Here is a 22,090-nt window from a genome sequence, read left to right on the forward strand (position 1 = left end):
GGGCTATAGCTCAGTGGTAGCACACTTGCCTGGCATGTGTAAGGCACTGGATTCAATTCTTAGCACTGCATATAAATAAATAAAATAAAGGTCTATCAACAACTACAAAAAAAAAAAAATAGAGAACATACCACTTTTGGACCATGATCCGTCTCCATACTATCTTGACACTGGACATCCACTAATTGCCACCCATCCACCGGGCTTTCCAACAACATTTCTGTTAGCAGATTCTTCAATCTTTGCCATAATTCTTCTTTCTGTTTCCTTGATAATTCATCTAGCAACTCATTTAAGCTGAAAGGGTCAGAGGCATCCTTCTGTAAAATAAACACAAAAAAATAAAAAGTTAGCTGTATATTCTTCAAAATGTCATCAAAAGAAAAGTTTGTTAACTTAGTTACAAAAGCATGGTCACACTGGGGCTGAGGTTGTGGCTCAGTGGTAGAGCGCTTGTCTCACATGCCTGAGGCCCTGGGTTCGATCCTCAGCACCACATACAAATAAATAAAAATAAAAGATATTGTGTCCATCTACAACTAAAAAAAAATTAAAAAAAAAAAGCGTAGTCACAGTCTTCAGAAGCCTAAAAGGAGAAAAGTATAGGTACTATCAATTAGAATGGAGTGAATTCTTCCTCTTGTTCTTTCCTAGGATCTAATCTTTAGAGTTTAAATTTCACCCACTTAGCAAAACCTTCCCCTCAAATGTTCACCAACTCCAGACCTATAATTAGGTCATAAAAGAATGCTAAACAATAACAACCTCATGCAGAATGATTCTACTTTCAGTTTCTGATGGCCAACCCCATGTGGACCCTCAAAATCATCTTCTACTCCTCCTTAGACAGTGATCTCTCCTTTAGCCAATGGGACCCTTTCAGATTTCCCCAACTATCCCCTGGACCCATTTCCTCTCACTCTATTCTTCAATAGCGCAAACATAGATAGATCATTGTCAAAAAGATACAGAATTGAGGCGGGCACAGATCTATCACTGCAGCAACCTGGGAGGCTGATACAAGAGGACTGGCAAATTCAAGGCTAGTCAAGGCAACTTAGCAAGATCCTGTCTCAAAATAAAAATTTTTTAAAGGGCTAGGCATGTAGCTCAGGGGTAGAGCAGTTATCCAACATGTGTGAGGCTCCAAGTTCAACCCCCAGAACCATGAAAAAAGAAAGAACTACAGAGTCCAGTTAAAGGGACTTACTGCAGCCACTCTGGGACAATCTGAGGACCAATATGGTGACATTGCCTACCAAGTCAGAACCAACAGTGTACTATTACTTATACCAACTTAATAACAAACAATAACAAACCTTACATTAGTAGCAATGGCACGCTGCAGAGTGCCGGTGAACAGTAATGGAACATGCACAACTTTACCACCATTATCACAAAGACTCAGCAAGGTTTTCAAAGGTTGCAGAAATGAGCAGGTAGAAGTCTTCTGAGAAGCAGGTCATCTGTAGCGCCAACATCTCCCCAAAGACTGCTGATGCTTAAGAAGGGAAAACAGCAGCCCCAGTGCAGACTAATGGACACCAGCAACCCACACTGGACTGATGCATGCTCTGGTTCTGACAGTGCTGCTGAAATGGTGCAGAAACTGGATCTGCTCAGACATCAGACAGACAGAGGGAAGGGTTTTCTCAAAAGCCACAGAGAGGCACTCTTAAACCCTCAGTGCTATGGAAAGAACAGGAAGGTGGAGAGATACCCAAAGAGCGTGACAGCTAAAGGAAACACATGACTCTGGACTGGGCCTGGTTCAGGAAGGACTGCAGAGAAGGACACTACTAAGACAATAGTGGAAATATGAATATGTACTGCACAAAAAGGTATTACTGGAGTGTTAAATTTCGGATTTTGAAGATTCTTTTCTGTGTGTATTTGTGGTGCTGAAGATAGAACCCAGGGCTTCATGTATGCTAGGCAAGGGTTCTTCCACTAAGCTAGCCCCTAGCACTGTTATTTTATTTTGACAGGGGCTCACAAAGTTGCTGAGGCTGGCCTTGAACTTGTGATCCTCTTGCCTCCGCCTCCTTAGCAGCTGAAATTACAGGTGTGCCCCACTGCACCCAGCTTGAGGATCTTAATGTGGTTATAAAATGGAATACTTTAAAAATATATACACTTAAATTTGGGGGTAAGGAGGTCTACAACTGACTCAGTGTTTTCAAACCATGTGTGAACACAAGGCTGAGGACAGGTGGCAGTGCAGCCACTGGGAGGTCTCAGTGTGCTTGGAACCATTCTTGCCACATCTCTTCAACTTTGCAGTTTTTTAAGAGGAAAGAGAATGGAGGAAACAGGGGCCTTCCTCCCTCCTGATCCTGTAGGGAAGGGTCAACCTGTGTCCCTGGGCAACATGCTCCCGGCTCCACCTGTGACAAGGTCCATGCGCAGGAGCTTTGTCTTTCTTGTGAGCCTCATCACCTTCACTACTTGTGTGAAGGTGCATCTGAATCTGAACCTCATGAGTTAAGGCCCCCCTCACAGCTCCACCAATCATTCCTACCAAGGTCCACAATACCCAAAGCTACTTTCCAGTCCTCACTAGGCGAGCCCTGGCACCCTACACTGATACCCTCTCCTTACCTATCCCCCTCTGTATGGGTGCTCCAGAGGAAGCGGCCCTTTTCCCACTTACAAGGTTCTATAGGACCTAACCTGGCTACAGTTCCATATTCACCCTGTGCCTTCCTCCTTCCCAAGTGTGCCCTACCTCTCCATTACTACAAATCTCTAGGGTCCCTTCAGACCTCTGTCAGATGTCACCTCCTAGAGGCCTTCTCTAACCACCAAGCCCTCCTGCCCTTCCCTGCTTTGTAAATTTACATACTTAGCTTCTCTCCTTCTGCAACTGAAATATCAACTCCATTCAGGCAGAACCTCTGCTTTGCATGCACCATAGCTCCAACTCTCAGAGCAGTGCCTGGCACACAGAAGCACTTGACAACTCTGTTGAAGGACTGAATCCCCACCAATCTGGTGGCATACACCTGTAATCATAGCTACTTGGAAGGCTGAGACAGGAGAATTGCCAAGTTTGAGGCCAGCCTGGAGCACTTTTAAGACCCTGTCTCGAGATAAACAGGGTTGGGTATGTAGTTCAGTGGTAGAGCATCCCTAGGTTCAATTTGCTGTATCAAAAATAAAAAAAAAAAGACTCCTCAGTGCTGTATCCTCCCTGTCAGAGAGTCTCCAAAGAGGACAAAACACAGGGAACAGTCAGTTTTCCATAACACATGTTTGGAAATTTATTCCAATGCTATCTATGTGTTAGGGAACTATTTGAGAAAAAATGTGAGAAATTTTATGAGCAAGAAACACCTGGTAAATGCAGAAAAGTGTACCTTGCTCAGTGGAGCCACCAGGATCACGCAAAACACACACGCCTTGGGCACCTGGCAGCCAAGTCCATCCCATCTGCCTCTCAGCATAAGTACCCCATTCACTCACAGGTCCCTCCACTTCACCACCCCATCCCCTGGCCACGCTGATTGTCCCTCAGGCTAGCAGTGTCTTTGTTTCTCTCTTGTTCTCTTCCCGCACACAGGAGGGGCAGGTATGTCATGCAAGCATAGGCACCCACTTCCACTTATAAATTCCAATATTTGTTAAGGTAAAATGTCACAGTGTAGTACTTATGTGTTTCTTAGTGACTTAACATGCATAAAACTGCCATTTTAGTAGGTTCCAGTATTGTGGGGGAGAGGTACCAGGAATTAACCTCAGGGGCATCTGACCACTGAGCCACATCCCCAGCCCTATTTTGTATTTTATTTAGACAGGGCCTCACTGAATTGCTTAGGGCCTCACTGTTGCTGAGGCTGGCTTTTTTTTTTTTTTTTTTTAGTTGTAGATGGATACAATTCCTTTATTTATCTTTACGTGGTGCTGACAATTGAACCCAGTGCCTCACATGTGTTAGGCAAGCGCTCTACCGCTGAGGCATAACCCCAGCCCCGAGACTGGCTTTGAACTTGTGATCCTCCTGCCTCAGCCTCCCAAGCTGCTGGGATTATAGGCATGTGCCATACCAATTTTGCAGAATGCAATGATTGTCAGCAACGCACGTGTAAACACACAGCAGAACTAACTGTCCTTGGAGAGGTCACCCCAAACTGACTTATGTCAATACTACCTTTCTTTTTTTGCACTGGGAATTGAACCCATGGGTGCTCTGCCACTGAGCTACATACCCAACCCTGTTTTTTTATTTTTTATCTCAAGACGGGGTCCCACTAAGTTGCTGAGGCTAGCCTTGAACTTGCAATTCTATCTCAGCCTCCCAAGTCTCTGGGATTAAGGAATGTGCCACTGTGCCTGGAAAGTCTTCTTTAATTCTTATCAGATTGAATATGGGAAATTGTCCTTGTTACACAAAATGGAATTTCAACACTGAATTTGATGAAACCAAGCAACACATAACCTTACATATACCACTTTTATTTTTTTAACTATGAGCTACACAGGTACTCATTGTTAATAAAGCCGGTTAATTATAAACTAAAACTAACACTTCGTTAGTATGAGGCACAATTCAGAAGTCCACTGAGATGCCACTGGCTGCCAAGCTCATGGCAACAGGGGCCACTGGAGGAAAGGCGCCTTGGAACACCTGTCATCAGGAAGCCACTGATGTGCTCCCAAGTGCCACTTTTACCTTTTGATTTAAATTGATGTTAACATGTATCATCAGTTCAGCTGACTGTGGTTTTAGGAACACTGGGGCATGCTGTTTGCAACAACAGTCTTTTGGACTTTAAATACACGTGTTGCACTCCTAACACAAACACACAAACGTCTATTGCCAAAGCCAAGAGGGCCTCCCCTTCCCTTCCACTCCTTACACCTGCACTCTGGCCCTGCAGAACCTCTCCAGGTTCAAACTGCCTTCTCCAGTCCTAGGGGATCCCTCCGTTCGACTGGTCCTTTAACTGGTTAACTCCTGTTTATCTTCTTCACTTAGCTCAGCCATCAACAGGCCTTTTGAATCTAAAAAATTTGCTATCTTATTTAAAATAGTGGTTGTTTCCTAAGGATGATATAAATGTATCTCATTTAGGGACATAATAATTTTGGGACTTTATATTAACACTTAACATCACAATAAAGTCAAACCACTTACGTCAAGTTGAACAAACTGCAAAAACTTCCCAACCAGCTCCTTAGACACTGCTTGTACAAACGTCTCACGCTTTTCCATGACGGATGAAACTGTTCAAATGGCATTTGTTTTGTAACCCTAATGGAAAACAAAAGCATACCAGAACTTACATTTGCAAATGTATCTTTTCCTATAAGATTTAACTTGGTATTAAATATCCAAGAACTTTGAGAAATTCCTGTACCAACTATGGTAGATAGTTTCTAAGAATACAAAATGCATAATAATCTGAAAAATGTTTTCTTCTCTGATATTATCAACATAATATCAATAATGTCATTATCAGTTGTTCATGAAGTTATCAACTAAGGAAAGAACAAATTCAAATGGCCCAAAGAAGCTCACCTCCTACCCCTTTTAGTGTTGAGAAGCCAGCTCAGGTAGATCTGAGTTAACTCAACAGCAGAACAGGTTGGTCCCCAATGATGAATTCTGAAGATTCTTCCTTTCTAAAGGGTCATTTTCCCAACAGGAGGATCCTACCTACAGTCTCTTATTATTCAGCATGAGCTTGTTATTCCAAGTGAGGACCAGGTGGCTCTGGGGACACCTGGAAACTTGTTTAGAGGTGCATTAGGCATGCCCAACCTCAGTGCCCTCCTCCCTGCCCCTGTGATTAGAGCTCAGGGGACTCCCTGCACCCTCCTTCCCAATGAATCCTATTTACATTTACACCACTGCTAGCCACGCCCTACTCTAAATATGTCACCTAAAGATGAAGTAATAGCAAATGATGGGACATATTTGCAACAGAACCCCTCACTTTAGGAATGACAGGAAGATCAGTAAAAGAGGAGAGAATGGGAAAAAGAGGAGGCAAGGGAAAGAGGGAAAATGGGGATGTAAATCAAATTGCTGGTATGTATTGTTTTGTCAAAATGAACCCAAATACTATGTACAACTATAATGCTCTAATAAAAAAAGCCATAAAAATTTAAAACATAACTTGCATTGCTATAAATAGAGCAATATGAAAATCACTGGTGATACTTTTGAGGATAGGAAGTCATCTTAACATACAATCCTAGTTTTTAATGTCATCTCTTTTTTTGTTTGTAGTTGAACACAATATCTTTATTTATCTATTTTTGTGTGGTGCTGGAGATTGAACCCAGGGCCTCGCCCATGCTAGGTGAGCGCTCTACCGCTGAGCCACAACCCTGCCCTAGGTTTTAATTTCTAAAGTGAACAAACAAAAGTAGAATGCAGCCTCAGTCTGATGAGTCCCCACATATGTAAACCTACATACAGTATCTAATCCCTCAACTCAAGTGGCTGAACAATGGGCAAAAACTGCTACAGACCAAGACGCTGAAGAGGGAACAGAGACTGCCCAGCAACAAGCGTGAAGAATGATAATGGTCAGCACCGTTCACCGCTTCAGAAACCTAGACAATAAGACGCAGTGAGCACATGGAGTCGCATGCCCCAGACAGGCAGATCTGAGACCCTCCCCTTTGACCTGCTTCTTGTCACTTTTTCCAGTTCCAGGGCAGGGTCCTATTTGAGTCAGACCCAGATCCAGAGCTGGGTCCTTGCTAGGTCAGTCCCAGGTTCAGGGACAGATCTTCCCTAGATCATTCCAGGTCCAGAGTCCTGTCTGGATCAGTTCAGTGTCCTGAGTGAGTCCTGGGTCTAGTGTAGGGACTCTCTGGTCAGTCCTGGCTTCAAGGCTGGAGTCCTGCCTGATTCAGCAAGCCCAGGGTCTCTCGTCAGTCCCAGGTCCAATGCTGGGATGCTGTATGGCTCAGCCCTAGTCCTAGAGTAAAGTATCTCTAGTCAGTCCCCTTGTCCAGGGCTGGGGTCCTGCCTGAGTCAGTCTCGGGCCCAGGCTGGGGTACCTCTAGTTGGTCCCCAGTCCAGGGCTGGGGTCCTGAGTCAGTCCTGGTTCCAGGGTGGGGTTTCTCTGGTCAGTCCTGGGTCCAGGGCGAGTATCTCATCTGAGTCAGTCCTGGGTCCAGGGCTGGGATACCTCTAGTCAGTCCCCAGGCCAGGGCTGGGCCTGAGTCAGTCCTGGGTCTAGGGTGAGGCTTCTCTGGTTAGTCCTCTGTCGAGGGCTGGGATCCTGTCCCAGACAGTCTCCTGTCCAGGGCTGGGGTGCTACCTGAGTCAGTCCTGAGTCCAGGGTGGGATTTCTCTGGTCAGTCTTGGGTCTAGGGCTGGGATTCTGCCCGAGACAGCCCCCTGTCCAGGGCTGGGGTCCTGTCTGAGTCAGCCCCCTTAGGGCAAGGGTCCTCCCGGAGTCAGTCCCCAGCTCAGGGCTGGGGTCCTGACTCAGTCCCCTGTCCAGGGCTGGGGTGCTATTCGATTAAGTCCTGGGTCCAGGGTGGGGTTTCTCTGGTCAGTCCTGGGTCCAGGGCTGGGGTCCTTCCGAGTCAGTCTCTGGCCCGGGGCTGGGGTCCTGAGTCAGTCCTGAATACAGGGTGGGGTTTCTCTGGTCAGTCCTGGGTCCAGGGCTGGGGTCCCGTCGGAGTCAGTCCCCGGTCCTGGGCTGGGTCCCGTCTGGTCAGGCTCGGGTCCAGGGCCGGTTCCGCTTCCCGGCGCGGTCGGGGTCTCCGAGGCTACTCGCCCGCGGCCCGTCCGTCCCCACACCCCAAGTGCCAATCGCGGCCCCGGGCAGAGGGCTGAGGCAACCCGCCAGCGTGGCGCTGCCTGCCCGCCCGCCCGCCCGGTGCCGGGCCGTGGACCCACTCGGCTACTCGCCCGGTGCTCACCTCGCCCCAGACCCGCCGTTTCCCGCGCTCGGACCAGATTCAAACACACCCGCCGGCGCCCTAGCGCGCCCGCCCTCCTGCGCGTCATCTATGGGTGCTCTCGCGAGAGCTGTGGCGGAGGCCCCTGGTACCACCCACACTTCCGGGCGCTTAGGCTCTCTGGCCCCGCCTCCTGGGCGTGGCCTCGGGCCGCCGAGCCCGGTCTGGGTCTCGAGGCCATAGGGCGCAGCCGGCCGGTCTCCGCGGCCTGTGCGTGCGCTGACGTCACCGCGCTGGTACGTGTCCTGCCGCCTCCTCGTCGGAGGACGTGGAGGAGGCGGATGGGGGCAAGAAGGGAAGGAAGAGGAGGAAAAGCGGGGTGTAGGAGAAGGGAGGAGGAGTTGGAGAAGAGAAGGGGCAGGAAGGGAAGAAAGGAGTTGGGGGAGGGGCGGTAAGTGGAGGGGGGAAAGGCGGGAAGAGGCGTGGGAGGATTGAGGGAGGGGAGGAGTTGGAGAGGAGAGGGGCGGGAAGAGGGGTGGGAGGATTGAGGGAGGGGAGGAGTTGGAGAGGACAGGGGCCGGAAGAGGGAGGAGGGAGGGGCGGGAAGAGGCGTGGGAGGATTGAGGGAGGGGAGGAGTTGGAGAGGAGAGGGGCCGGAAGAGGGAGGAGGGAGGGGCGGGAAGAGGCGTGGGAGGATTGGGGGAGGGGAGGAGTTGGAGAGGACAGGGGCCGGAAGAGGGATGAGGGAGGGGCCGGAAGAGGCGTGGGAGGATTGAGGGAGGGGAGGAGTTGGAGAGGAGAGGGGCGGGAAGAGGGGTGGGAGGATTGGGGGAGGGGAGGAGTTGAGACGCGGAGGGGCCGGAAGAGGGAGGAGGGAGGGCCGGAAGAGGCGTGGGAGGATTGGGGGAGGGGAGGAGTTGGAGAAATGGGGGCGGGAAGAGGAGGGAGGGGCAGGGAGAGGGAGGAAAAGGAAGGAGGAAGAACCGGGGAGAAAGGGAGGAACGAGGGAGAAGAGTGGGAGCAGGGAGGATGAAAAGGAAGAGGATGAGTGAGGAGGGGAGGAAGGGGAAATTATGGCTGAGCAAGTGCAAAGGGGACCCACAGGTGCATTAGGAAGCCCATACCCCCAAGAGGCTCTATGATGTCTGTAAATTCTTTGCCCAATATTTTATTTAGTTTTTGTCAGCTAAAAACTTGATTGGTTTTTCCAACTTTTGTTGAAAGTAGAGCCTTAGAAACCACTGGGCTTCCCAGATGTTTTACCCAGGCACTTGGGGCCATTCCCTTTTCCTTTTTCTAGGAAATTTACCAAAAAACCACTACCCAGGTACATTTGTGATGTCTGTTGCTCTTCGTTTGAAGGCATATTTGCCAATACAGTTTTTTAAAATTAAAAACTGTCTACTGGGTCTGAATGTTTTTGTCAGACCTTGTACAACTACAGATTGAAATCACTAAATTTATAGGAAATGTTCTAAATAACCCACTTGTTGAATGCAGACCTCACTGTCAAGCCAGTCAGCCAAATTACAGTTAACCTTGTCCAAAAAAAAAAAGATCTGGGAGAATATGAACCATTGAAAAATAGCACATTGCTATGGATTTTTAGGGTTTGGTTGTGGTCCCCCCCCCAAAAAAAAAAAAAAAAAAAACTGGCAATGCAGGAATGCTCAAAGGTGAAATGATTAGATTATGAGAGCTGTAACCTGATCAGTGGGTTAATCCAAGTGATAGAGTAATCATTTGAATGGCCTAACCTGGTGTTAACTAGCGCAGGTGGGCATGGCTAGAGGAAGTGGGTCACTAGGGGATGTGCCTTGGGGATTATATATCTTGTCCCTCTGCTTCCTTGTTGCCTGTCCTAAGCTGCTTTCCTTCCCCACACCCTTCTGCCGTGATGTTCTGTCTCACCTTGGGCCCAGAGCTGTGGAGTTGGCTGACCATAGACTGAACCTCTGAAACCATTAGCGCAGATAAACTTCTCCTTCTAAATTGTTCTTGTTAGGTATTTTGGTCACAGAGAGCAAAGCTGACTGTTAGGTTTGGATGTGAGGTATCCCCCAAAAGTTCACATGTTAGACAGTGCAAGAACAACATTCAGAGGAGAAATGATTGGTTGAAAGAGTCTTAACCCAATCAGTGATTTAATCCTCTGATAGGGATTAACTGAGTGGTAACTGAAGTAGTAGGGTGTGGCTGGAGGAGGTGGGAATTGGGGTGTGGCTTGGCGTGTATATTTGTGTCTGACCAGTGGAGTCTCTCTCTGCTTTTTGATCATCATGTGAGATGATTCCCTCTGTCACGCTCTTCTACCATGGTGTTCAGCCTCACCTAGAACACTGAGGAATGGATCTGGCCTTTTATGAACGAAGACCTCAGAAATTGTAAGCCCCCAAGTAAACCTTTCCTCTTTTACAGTTGTTCTGGTTGGGTCCTTTAGTCACAGCAGCGAAAAAGCTGACTAAAACACTAACACAGGTTTGAGTGTGTCCCCTCTAGGAATCTGTGTTGCAATGTGACATTGCTGGGAAGAGAGGCCTATGAAAGGTGACCAGGCCTGGAGGGCACCTCCCTACTGGGCAGGATAAGGTACCCTTATAAGAGGTCTGCAGGGAGTCTGCCCCTTTGCCATTTTGCCCTCTGCCATGTGAGGAGAAGTATCCTCTTGCAAGTGGGACCCTTACCAGACAGGGAGCCTGCTTCTGCCTTGAGCTTGCACTTCTCAGCCCCAGAAGGGGAAGAAATAAATTTTAGTTTTTCGTAAATCACTCAGTCTCAGCTTGGTGTGGTGGTGCATTTCTGTAATCCAAATTACTTGGGAGGCTGAAGAAGGAGGATCACAAGTTTGAGGCCAACCAGTTTCAACCACTTAAGCCCTGTCTCAAAATAAAAAGGATCGGGGATATAGCTCAGTGGCGGAGCACCAGTGAGGTCCATCCCCACGCTTCCCCCCCATTTTATTTTAATAATGAACAAATTACAGAGTCAGGAATTGTAGCACAAAACACTAAGACAAGATGGTGCATCTTTTCAGATCCCCCTCCACTCCTGTCGGTGGAGGGGAGCCTGCTGCCCAGCAGACCACAGCCCCCATTTGCTGTAGTTACAGGCGAGTGCAGCCATTGCTGCAGCATGGGTCAGCGTCTCAGGCAAGGCCTGTCTTCCCAGGCTTTCTGCTTCCATCCCAGGAAGTAGAGAGGGAGCCCCAGAAGCCAGCCTGCCCCCCTCCAGAGCATGTCCTCCCAGCCCACCTCCTCTCCTGCTCCACCCTCCTGCTTCTGCACTCCTCCCCAGTTCCTAAAGCCTCACACCATGTGCACTGCAAGCAGCCACCTGCTTTACCTGCCCTGTGAGGACACCCCACTCCTGGGCCACACTTTCTCATGCCCTAAGTGTCTGGGCAGGGTTTTGTTTTCGGCACTGGAGCCTAAAGGTCTTGATGAGACTGAAGCGGCACTGCCACCAGAGGAGCCAGTCCTGCCCAGAGAAACAATGTGAGCAAAATGCAGCTGGGTATTATGTAACTCAATACATCAAAAATATCACTTAAACAAGTAGTATAGAATGATGGGTGGACTACTAGGAAGTTGATGTAGCAAGGCATGGCGAGCCAGAGGAGAGAAGGAGACCCCCAGATGTGCCACACTGGGGATTTGAATCACAGCGGGGAGTGGGCAGGGATGGGGCAGCTGCCTGAGCAAGTGACCACAGTGTGCAAGACCTTTGCAGCAACAGGGGCTGTGTCTGGGGCTGCTCCTGCCACACGCCTGCCTCAGCCAGAGAAAGGCTTTGTGAGAGTCACCATGTTCCAGCAGACTCCAGACAGGAGGTGTTGGCCCTGAGTCCCCACTAAAATCAATGAGTTCTTTAAAGAGCAGACCTAGCTGGGCCTTCAAGAGCCAGTTGTGCCATCAACACAGACTAAACACTTCTCTCTCCACAATGTTAGAATTTGCTGAATGGCAATAAATTCATGGCTGCCATTTAGGGGCTGCCATTCACTGAACACCTGCAGGTCACCTGATAGGCAGGCAGCTGCTGAATCTTTCATCCCATTCTAATATGAATTTCTAATATTGATTCTGCCGGTTATCGGTGATGAATTCAGCTTCCTCACATGTTGAAGATTTATATTCCCAAATGAAGGCTTTGTCCTCTGCAACCTTGTTCTATTATCTTCATGGTGTACACTGACATGTTCCAGATGCTGCACCATTTATTCAGTACTCATGTTTTCTGTTTCTCTCATAGAAGCACTCATCTCCAGATGGCTTTACCGCTGTTCTTCCCCAATCAGACTTCAATCCGACCTGACTTCTAAAAGGGAACTGCTTGCCCACACTGCCCCCTTCCAGCTTGAAGAAGCCAGAACAGCCATTGTGCCTTTTCCTTAGGGTAGTAAGGAGCTCCTAAAATCGGGTGGGGGTGTAGCCAGAATTAGACAGGCAGTCAGTATAGATGGGTAAATCGAGTCAGGTCAGATCACAGAAGCCAATTTTGAGTGAGTCTGGGAAGTTGGAGACTGTCCCCTGAAGGATTGAGATGTTAATTCCTTCAGAGCCCTTCCTCCACCCTTATCAGGAACTTCCCCCTGTTCCAAACTGTTGCCAAGGTAACATGTCCCAGAAGTTGCCCCTCCCTGCAGGAAGCTATAAGGTTGTTAATTAAGCTATAAGGTTGTCCTTGACTGCTCCATCCTGCCCTTCCCACTCAGCCCACCTGTTTCACACCTTTTGGGCATCCCACCAGCATTTCCTAGGCTTACTCACATACTCAGAAAGGAGAAAGATAAGGGGAAGAGGGCAGGAGAAGAAAGGAAATCTAGGACATATAAAGAGGGCAGAACACCGGGAGAAGTCTATGTTACCCCTTTTTAAATAAACCCTACTTCATATTGCTTGCCTAGGCGTGCATCTCTAATGTTCAAATTCACCCCACCCTAACCCCTACTGATCGCTCAGTGACATCATTTACCCTGGGGTTAAAACATCTGGTCTGGTCACCTCTCCCTCTTATGGGGTGAGGACAGCCTGCCAGAGGCTTCACTCTGAGCTTGTCAGGGTGGGGAGAAGTGACTTGTGTCTCAGGCCATACTGGAGGGCTCCTTAGGTGTGCCTGGTAGGACTGCAGGCTTCAAACTGGAGTTTTAAAAATGGAGTTGCTTAGGCTCAGGCCTAAGGCCATCCTCACAACAAGATGTAGGTCCATCCCCAAATTTCTTAGCTGCTTGCTTTAGGGTGGCCTCCTTCTTATTGGAGGCTAAAGTTTAGCTAAGTAATAACATAATATCTTTCCAGGGGAAGTCAAACACCTGGCATAAATTCTGAAACATCCCAATGTATTTATTTAGATCCTCCAAAAATCTCCCTGAATTTGTTCTTATCTGTTTTACGTTGGGGGCCCCCTTGATTTCTCTTCCTCAGTAGGTGATTCCATAAGGCCTTCTCTCATGGTAGAGATTGAGGTTAGGCCTGACAACACATGAAAACAAGGCACTTTCCTGATCATCTGTAATTTCCCAGTATGTCGACTAGTGGTCAATCTACACACTGATTTGAGAGAGAAGCTCCCAAATGAGTGACGGAAAATTCAAGTTTTCTGCTTCATCAGAGAAAACTATTTATCCAATATATTAGGGACATCTCCCTAAACTTGAGCTTCATTATAGTCCAGAAAACCTGTCTCTCATCACCTGGCTTTGCCAAAGTTATTTCCGGCCTCCTTTGGGAAAGTGCTAGGGTCCCAGTTTGCCTGTGCCAGAGACCCTGGGAGGATTCAGACTTAAGGGCATTACTGCTTTCCTCCCTGTCACTATAACTCCTAATTACGAAAAACCCATGAAAAAAAGAAAATAATTGTATATGTCTTAAGCTGTTGTGTCTCTTGCCGTCCTGTAGACTAAAGGGATCATCTATTGGTTGTTGGCGTATAACAGACACCCCTTTCCAGAGGAGCTGAGTGGAGGGTTGGTTAAAATAGAATGCCTCCCTCACGTCGCATTTTTTTTTAAAATACATTAAGTACATCTGAGCCCAGAAACAGTAATGGGAGATTTTAAACTGGCTGCTGAAGACTGACTAAGTGAACAGAGGGAACTGGATGTTTTCTTACTAATCATCCCATGTCTTTCTCTCAGTCCTACAATCTGAATTGCTGGTGTTTCTGATCTGCTAAGGAAGGAGAGCATTCAGGAGGGAATGGATGCAGGGGTGGGTGTTGCGTGGCCCACAGGAGGCAAATGTAATGGGGCTTTCTCTCAATGCCATTCATCTATCAATTACCCTAGATACCCCTTAGTGGGGTCGGGAGGGGGTTCAAAAGAAAGAACCTTAGGATTTTTGCCTGAGTGTAGCTCAGGCTGGAAATTCCACAGTGGTTCCATACTCCTTCCTCCACCTCCACACATCCAAGGCAGATAGGGACTAGGATACTGTGTACTCACGCCAATTGCTCTCCAGGCCTGGACAGAAGAGTAGGAAGTGGCTTCGGCAGAACCCAACATGCCTGCTCTGTATTGAACGGGTGATTGAGAGCTTCTAGGCCGGGAAACCTTTCACCTGAGTCTTGAAGAGTGGTGGCTGCACTAACTGCATTTAAGTAGCCAACAGGTGCCCATCATTCCGCCAAAATGAAGGAGACAGAAAGATGCACCTCAAACAGATGTGGGGTGTGGGGAGAGGAGCTTACCTCGGTGTAGATCTCTGTGGAACCTCCAAATATGATACCGCTGGTTATCTGGTTATCGTTGACCAGTTCTGCTCCCTCACATGTTGAAGTCTGAACGTTAGAGAAGCACACCGAGGAAAGCATATGAAGCAGGGCTTATTTAAAAAGGGTAACACAGACTTCTCCATGAGGGAGAAGGGGGCCATAGCTGGTACCCAAGAGGTGAGGTGTTCTGCCCTTTTTATGTGTGCTAGGCTTGTTTTGTTCTCCTGCCCTCTTCCCCTTATCTTTCTCCTTCCTGAGTACATGAGCAAGCCTAGGAAATGCTGGTGGGATGGCCAAAAGGTGGCCACGTGTCCATGTGCTCCTGATTCTATCACGTTGTGCCTTCTGGTTTTACTGGGCAGATGGTGGCTGTTTACTTGTACAAATAACATACAGAGTCATTATACTTTGGCTCAGGTATTCAGCATAGAGTAAGTAGTTCATGACCAACTACAATTCTACAGAATGGAATAACTAAGGATTATGCACAGCCCGAGAGCTGCTGTTCTGCACCTCACGGGCCCACTCAGGGCAGGCCTGGCCTGAGAACTAGGAGGAAATATTTGCAAAAAGCTCATCTGAGGGCTGAGGTGTGGCTCAGAGGCAGAGCACTCGCCTAGCACCTGTGAGGCACTGGGTTTGATCCTCAGCAACACATAAAAATAAAATATATTTTATCCACCTAATTAAAAAAAAAAAAGAAAAGAAAAAGCTCATCTGATTGCAGGGCTGTTACCCAAAACACACACAACTCCCAACTCAACTAAAAGAAAGCAAGACCAGCCTGATGAACAACAGGCTAAAGACCTTAACAGACACTTCATAGACACCTCATGAAAAAGAGACACAGATAACAAACAGCATGTGCAACGGTGTTCTGCATCATGTCATTGAGGAAAAACAAATTAAAACAACACCACTGTACACCTCTCAGAAAGGCCCAATCAAGCCCTGACCATACCTGCTGCTGGTGAGGCTGTGCAGCAGCGGGAACTACTGACTGTTGCTATGGGAATGCAAAATGGTGCATACACACTTGTGACCCGAGATCAGCAGGCCAAGGCAAGAGGAACCCACAGTCAAGGCCAGTGGCAGCCTAGCCTGTTTGTCTCAAAATAAAACACAAATAGGGTTGGGGACTCAGCTCAGTGGTAGAGCACTGGCTTAGCATGTACAAGGCCCTGGGTTCAATCCCCAGCACTGCAAACAAACAAAAGAAAAAAAGTCATACCCTTACTATACAATCCAGCAGTCACTTTCCTTGATATTTACCCAAAGGAGCTGAAAATTCATGTTCACACAACCACAGGCCCACAAATGTTTACAGCAGCTTTATTCATATTGCCCAAACTTGGAAGCTACCAGGAGACCTTTCAGTGAGTGAATGTCATTCAGCACTAAAAAGAAATGGGCTAATAAGCTAGGAAAAGACAGAGGGAATGTGAATGCACATTGGTAGGTCACAGAATCCAGTCTGGAAGCATGCATACCATCTGACGGCAAAGCCCAGTGTGGCCAGGGACGGAGGACAAGAACGGGGGAGCACAGAGGGTTCTAGTACAGTGGTGCTGCTTGGCACCAGGCTGTGTGCAGAACCTGCCTCCCAGGCCGCCCAACACAAGCATGGCCTCTGATGGGATGTGTCGATGTGGGTGCTGGCTCCTTCAGCCAGAAGGTGTTCTCGCAGTAGATGCTGGCTATGGAGGCTGTGCGTGTGTGGGACCAGGATGCAGGCGATGTCTGCTCCTTGTCCTCAGTTTTGCCAACAGCTGAGAACTGCTCCAAAATCACGTTTGACATGGTTTATACTCACATGTGAGAAATCCTGCCCCCAACAAGGAGAGATGTGGGTGGTCACTAAATGCACACAGATGACGAAAGCTGACCAGGATCAAGTCACAACAAAGGCTCCCGCTTTCCTACCAACTGGCCAGCCCTGAGGAGGCAGGGGCAGACAGGTCCCGAGCAACTCACGGAACACAGCTGCAAGGTTAGTGACAATGTGTGAATCCAGATCGCAATCAAAGAATGTGTCACAATTGGGAGATGCAGCTAAAGCAATATGTAGGGTTACATTACAGCCTTGGGGCTGGGGTTGTGGCTCCATGGTAGAGCCCTTGCCTAGCACGCGTGAGGCACTGGGTTCTATCCTCAGCACCACAATAAATAAACAAACAGACAAAGAAATAAATAAATGGCATTGTGTCTACATACAACTAAAAATTTTCTAAAAAATTAAGTACATCTAATTTTTTAAAAGAAAGATGGCAAATAAGTTTGTTGTTCAACTCAAGAGGTACAAGAGGAAAAACAGATCTAAAGTCGATAGAAAGGAAGGTAAGAATGGAGTTGAATATGACAAACAGGACAACCATTAATAAAATAGAGAATTCCTTACAAAGCTAATATGTGGCTTTGCAGCTAGAAAAGGGGAAATGGAACGTTATCAAGAAGCATCTGCAGCTGCACCTACAGTGGGAACATTCAGTACCTAGGAGATATTCCCAGAAAATTCAAAAACTGACAAAATTGATAATTCTCTTCAAGATCCATTTGATAAACATTGGACAGCACAAATTTTAAAAATTCAAAAATTTAAAAAGAACGGGTGTTCAGAATCTCCCTACTCCACAGGCACAAGGCGAGGCACACTGACGCCCTGGCCCCACCAGATTCCCAAGAGAGATGATCACTGTCCCACCAAGCTGTTTCAGAGACCCCACCTGGGACCGCATCTCCCGGGTTCTGCCTCACTGCGCCCAGGACAGATGCCTGCCCTGGGGACAACTGTCTTGAAGAGCCAAACACCCCCATGCCCGCTCACAAATGTCACACGTACCAGATGTGCACACACCTACGCACACCCGTGCATGTTTGCATGTACACTCCTACACAAGTACACACTTGCACACACCCCAGAGCACGTGTGTACCTGACCTGGAGGACAGGCCTCCTCACTGCCGTGCTCACTGCCTGGTATGCAGCAGGTACATGTTTCAAACACTGCCACGTGAGGGGAGCCCTGGGCAGCATTTTGTGTATCTAGTGTGTGTTGTCCATGTATGTGGTGTAGTACATGTGCTATGTGTGACTTGTGTTTTGTGTGTTCTACATTCTGTGTTATGTGCATATTGTGTAATGTGGAGTGTTGTGCTGTACCAAGTGTGTGCTGGCAGGTGTGGCATTATGCCTGTTCTTTTGAGCGTGTGTTGTATGTATTTCTGTGTTGTGTGTGTTGCACACTGTGTGCTGTGCTGTGTCTGCTAGTGTGGCATCTGTGTACTGGATATGACTTGTGTACTGTGTGTTGTGTGAGTATCGTAGTGTGTTGTATATATTGTATGCTGCATGTTGTGTATCGAGTGTGTGCGAGTGTGGTCACAGTTCTCGGGAGACTCTGAACGTGGCCGTCCTGCACTGCAGGATGGCGGGAGCTGAGCACCTGCCTAGGGTCAGCCCTGGCACTGCGGCCTGGCCTGTGGGTCCTCAGGGGAGCTGCTGGGGAGGAGGTTAATTCTGGGGGAGGAGGCAGGCCTCTGGGCAGAAGTCTTTCCTGCCGGCCTGGTGTCCTGGGCAGAGGATGGGGTGCGCTGGTATGGGTGTGGCATAGGGATGGGTGGACACTGTGCCACAGGCTGGTCTTAGGGCGTCTGGGGTTGGTCCCAATCACTGCACCCCAGACTTCAGTCTCACCTTGTTAAGACACCGCCTGCCCCTCACAAACATGACGTCCGCGCAGAAGCCAGAGGGAGCAAGAGCCACTGAGTCCACTTCCACAAAGCTGAGAATGGGATCCAGACACTGGATAGAGCTCCCCCTGGAGGGTCAGGGCACAGGCAGGGACCTGGAGTGCTGGTGTCCCCAGCTTCCCGTGGGGTGGGACAATGAAGGCAGGAGATTAGTGCTGGGATGAGTGGAAGAGCCACCAAGAGCACTAGCTCGCTGCATGGTGCACTGTGCAGATGGAGCCACCACGGAGGAACCAGGTGACAGCTCTGACCTCAGGGGCTGGGCAGGAGAGGGTCTGGTTCTTGGACATGTGGCCAGGGGCAGGGAAGGCAGAGGGTCGCTGTGGGGAAGGGGAACGGAGCACAAAGGAAAGAACAGCACCGCTGGTGGGTGAGGCCGAGGCTGCCGGTCCTCACGCCTGATGGGGGCCCAGGCTGGCTGCCAGCCCGGGTAGGGTCTCCTTCTGCCCTGGGCACTTCCTTTTGGATAAGCAGGACAGCTATCCCACTTTACTGACAGGCACCTGGAGGGGCAGAGAACGACGGCCTGCTCCGGGTCTCACGCGGCAGCCTTGAGGTTTGGACGTGGGTGGTCAACTCTGCATGTCATGCTTTATAACACTGGACCCCGCCCCCCACCCTCCAGACTGCAGCAGACACCATGGAGAGTGCTTCAAGACCATAAACACATGCAAAGACAATGAAGTGATAGTCACCCTTCAGTATTTCTTATAGGGCATGCTGGCCAGCAATAAATTATTTTTATAAAAAAAAAAAAATCTGGCCTGGTATGGTGGTGCATGCTTATAATCCCAGCTACTTGGGAGGCTGAGACAGGAGGATTGAAAGTTCCAGGCCAGCCTGGGCAACTTAGCAAGGCTGCCTCAAAATGATTTTTAAAAAAAATAAAATAAAAAGAGGCTGGGAGAGTAGCTCAGAGGTAGAGCACTTTCCTGCAGCACCAGGTCCTGGTTCCATCACCACCACAACCACGAAGGCAGTCACCAACCCATCCGTCTGACAGTGCCTTCATCTTGCTGTTGGTGAGACGTCCACCTTGACTCTGCTCCTTGTGGGACCCATGGCGACCGACCTGGAACCAGCCTTCTCGTCCTCAGGGCCGGTAGGCGCCTTCTCTCATAGCTTGATGAGGTGTGCCCAGACAAGGCTCTTTCTAAAGTCTATCCTACTTAGAGCTCCTTGAGTTTTCTTAATGGGTAAAGTTTTCCATCCAATGTGGTTTTGTTCATTATTTCTATTTTTTCCTTTTTTCTATCTTAAACTTTTTTGGGGTGATTTTTTTGTAATCTTTTTTATCTGGATTTTTTATTTCAACCTTTTGCTCAGTGTTCCTGAAGTATTTCTCCTGGTGCTGCTCTCCTGGCTCCCTCCTCGGACTCCCACTGGGAGTGGGTGCCTGCTCTTTCCTCTGCAGGCCGTGCCTTTGTGCTCCTCAGACACATTATCTCGTGGACTGGTTCTTCTCAGTGTCTGTTAAGCTCCACTGAAATTCATGTTCTACTTACTGTATCTGAACCCCAGGAGCTCTCCTTTTGTGCCCTCCTTTGTTGACATTGCTTTGTGAGGCATCATTCTGACCACCCTTCTAGTTCTTCAGCACAGCACCCTGGATTCATTTTTTTTTTAATATATATTTTTTTAGATGTAGATGGACTCAGTGCCTTTTCTTTATTTTTATGTGGTGCTGGGGATCGAACCCAGTGCCTCAGGCACGCTAGGCCAGCACTCTACCACTGAGCCACAACCCCAGCCCCCCCACCACCTTTAAAATTTTTTTGCTAGTTGTAGATGGACACAATACCTTTATTTTATTTATTTTTATGTGGTGCTGGGGAAGCACCCTGGATCCCTTTGATGACACAGTTGATTTAGTGTTCTGCTCAAGTCCAACATCTGGACTTCCTTAGGAGAGTCCCTCCTGACTGTCTCCCCTCGTGGCTGTCTGTGTTTTACTATTTCTTCGCAGGTCTCGTGGTTCTTTGGTTGGAAACTGGATGTTTGAAATAATAGGGTATGATAATGCTGTAATAAGGTCCCTTGTCTCTCTGCTCTATGCTTTCTTGGTGCTCTAGACTGCAGAGAACACAGCAGTCTCTGCCTGGCTAGTTCATTTGGTTGGCTGGGAAGTGGATGGGGACTTTGAACACTTGGCACTGTTGGTCTCCTGTGCTTTGCTGGGGCTGTGTGCTGGGTGTGCCTGTTCCAGCAGGCTCTCCAGGGCTCTGCCTGGGCTCTCCCTTCCTGCCGCAGAGCCCGACAAAGGTCTTTCCCAGGATGCACAAGGCCCTGTGCAGTGTCTTTCTGCATCCCAGGAACACCAGCGTTCTGGGCCCCCTAGGTTTTCCTTTAAAGTGTCGATCAGTCTCTTGTTGGTCCCAATGGTCTCTGGACTCAGGCAGCTGCAGTGTTAATTGCCACTGAGGGGTTTTTTTTTTTTTTTTAATTGGTGGATTATGATTATACATAGTCACTGTTTGTTGTGTTTTGGGTGGTGCTGGGGACTGAACCAGGGCCTTGTGGACATGAGGCAAGCACCAACTGAGCTATGTCCCCAGCCCCCAAAGCTACTGTTTTTGACAAACACTCTGGAGAGAGTTTTCCCAGGACCCAGACAGTTTACATAGTAAAGATTCTTTGGAGATGGGACTTTCTGGAGAGCAATAGATCCATTCCTCCCTCCTTCGGTGGCTGCTGGTTCTCACTGATGTGCAGCTTTTTCCATGATACTTTCCAGTAGCCTTTAATGGCAGCATGTAAGACCCACAGACTTGTTTGTATATTTCTTCACTGACCTCTTATTATTGTTAAATCCAAGAGTTTTCAGATTATTTTCTTGGGTTTTTCAGGCAGACAATCTTGTATCTGAAAACGACTCTCCCTCACAACAAAAATTTAAAGATAATCTATTCATTTTTAAATTGAACTACCCAAGAGTTCAGAAAACAAACACACACGCACGCACGCAGGCAGACAGACTTCCTGGCTATCTTCCACTTTTTTGCCTCAGCTGTTCCTCAGAGAATTAGGTTGGGGGCTTGTGGTTTCAACAGTAGTACTATGCTTATCAGTACATTTCTTTCATCTTTACTGAAGACTGTCAATAGGTTTCTATCTTTCTTTGAATCAAAACTTGTTAAGACAAATGAATGTCATGTACGGTCTGCCAAACTGTGTACACCATTTATTCAACAGATATCTGGTGCACTGACTGTGTGCCAAGAATGGCCATGAGGAAAAGATTTCAATAACACTCAAGTGATCCCTGCCCTTGGGAGTTTACCAACCCGGCAGGAGAATCTTCAGTAAACCTAAGGTGTGACTGTACGATGAAGGCAACCGAGTTTGCAACAGGAAGCCAGCTTGAGAAGTGAATGGCGATAATCAGGCATCCTGGGGGAACCACAAACTGTCCTTAAGCTGGGGGCTGAAGGGCAGTGGAAGCCAGCCAGGCCAGTCTCATTCAAGGAGCGTGCCTGGCGGTGGAGGCAGGTGAACTCAGGGGAGGGACCGCCCAGGGAACTGGCTGGGAAGGTGGCAGGGCCCCACGAGCCCTGTAGTGCTCTGGGTTGTTATTGTTAAGAGCCATGGAGAACAGCAGAGTGGAGGGTTTTTGAAAGATCCCTCTGACGGTTGGTGGCAAGGGGAGGGGGAGAGGAGGGGAAAAGGCTGAACCCAGGAGTTGTCAAGAGGAAGGGCTGGGTTTGGGCTGGGGACAGCAGTTGAAGTGGACACACTCTAAAGCTGGGGTTCAAGGACTAGAC

General features: G+C 48.4%; 1 protein-coding gene and 1 long non-coding RNA gene across 4 annotated transcripts in view; one reads left to right on the forward strand and one right to left on the reverse strand.

The window, feature by feature from the left end:
* Ncapg2 (non-SMC condensin II complex subunit G2) overlaps window positions 1–8,382 on the reverse strand; it is a 68,564-nt gene extending 60,182 nt beyond the window's left edge. For 2 of the 3 annotated variants that reach the window (XM_058577012.1, XM_058576576.1), the window contains exons 1-4: window positions 7,891–8,382; window positions 5,522–6,935; window positions 5,138–5,254; window positions 132–320 (exon numbers count right to left, since the gene is read on the reverse strand). In XM_058577012.1, coding sequence (XP_058432995.1) covers window positions 132–320; window positions 5,138–5,215 — 267 coding nt within the window. In that variant the 5' untranslated portion in view covers window positions 5,216–5,254; window positions 5,522–6,935; window positions 7,891–8,382. The remainder of the gene's footprint in view (window positions 1–131; window positions 321–5,137; window positions 5,255–5,521; window positions 6,936–7,890) is intronic. The other variant, XM_046433571.2, reaches the window with a different exon arrangement.
* A 445-nt stretch (window positions 8,383–8,827) lies between these two features.
* Window positions 8,828–12,774, forward strand: LOC124087086 (uncharacterized). The gene is made up of 2 exons (XR_009226497.1): window positions 8,828–11,363; window positions 12,121–12,774. It is a non-coding gene; the product is annotated as an uncharacterized LOC124087086 (long non-coding RNA).
* The last annotated feature ends 9,316 nt before the right edge of the window (window positions 12,775–22,090 follow it).

The sequence above is a fragment of the Marmota monax genome, unplaced genomic scaffold (genome assembly GCF_021218885.2).
Source record: "Marmota monax isolate L192 unplaced genomic scaffold, Marmota_monax_Labrador192_F-V1.1 WCK01_AAM20220418_F8-fsc00275, whole genome shotgun sequence".
NCBI lineage: Eukaryota > Metazoa > Chordata > Mammalia > Rodentia > Sciuridae > Marmota > Marmota monax.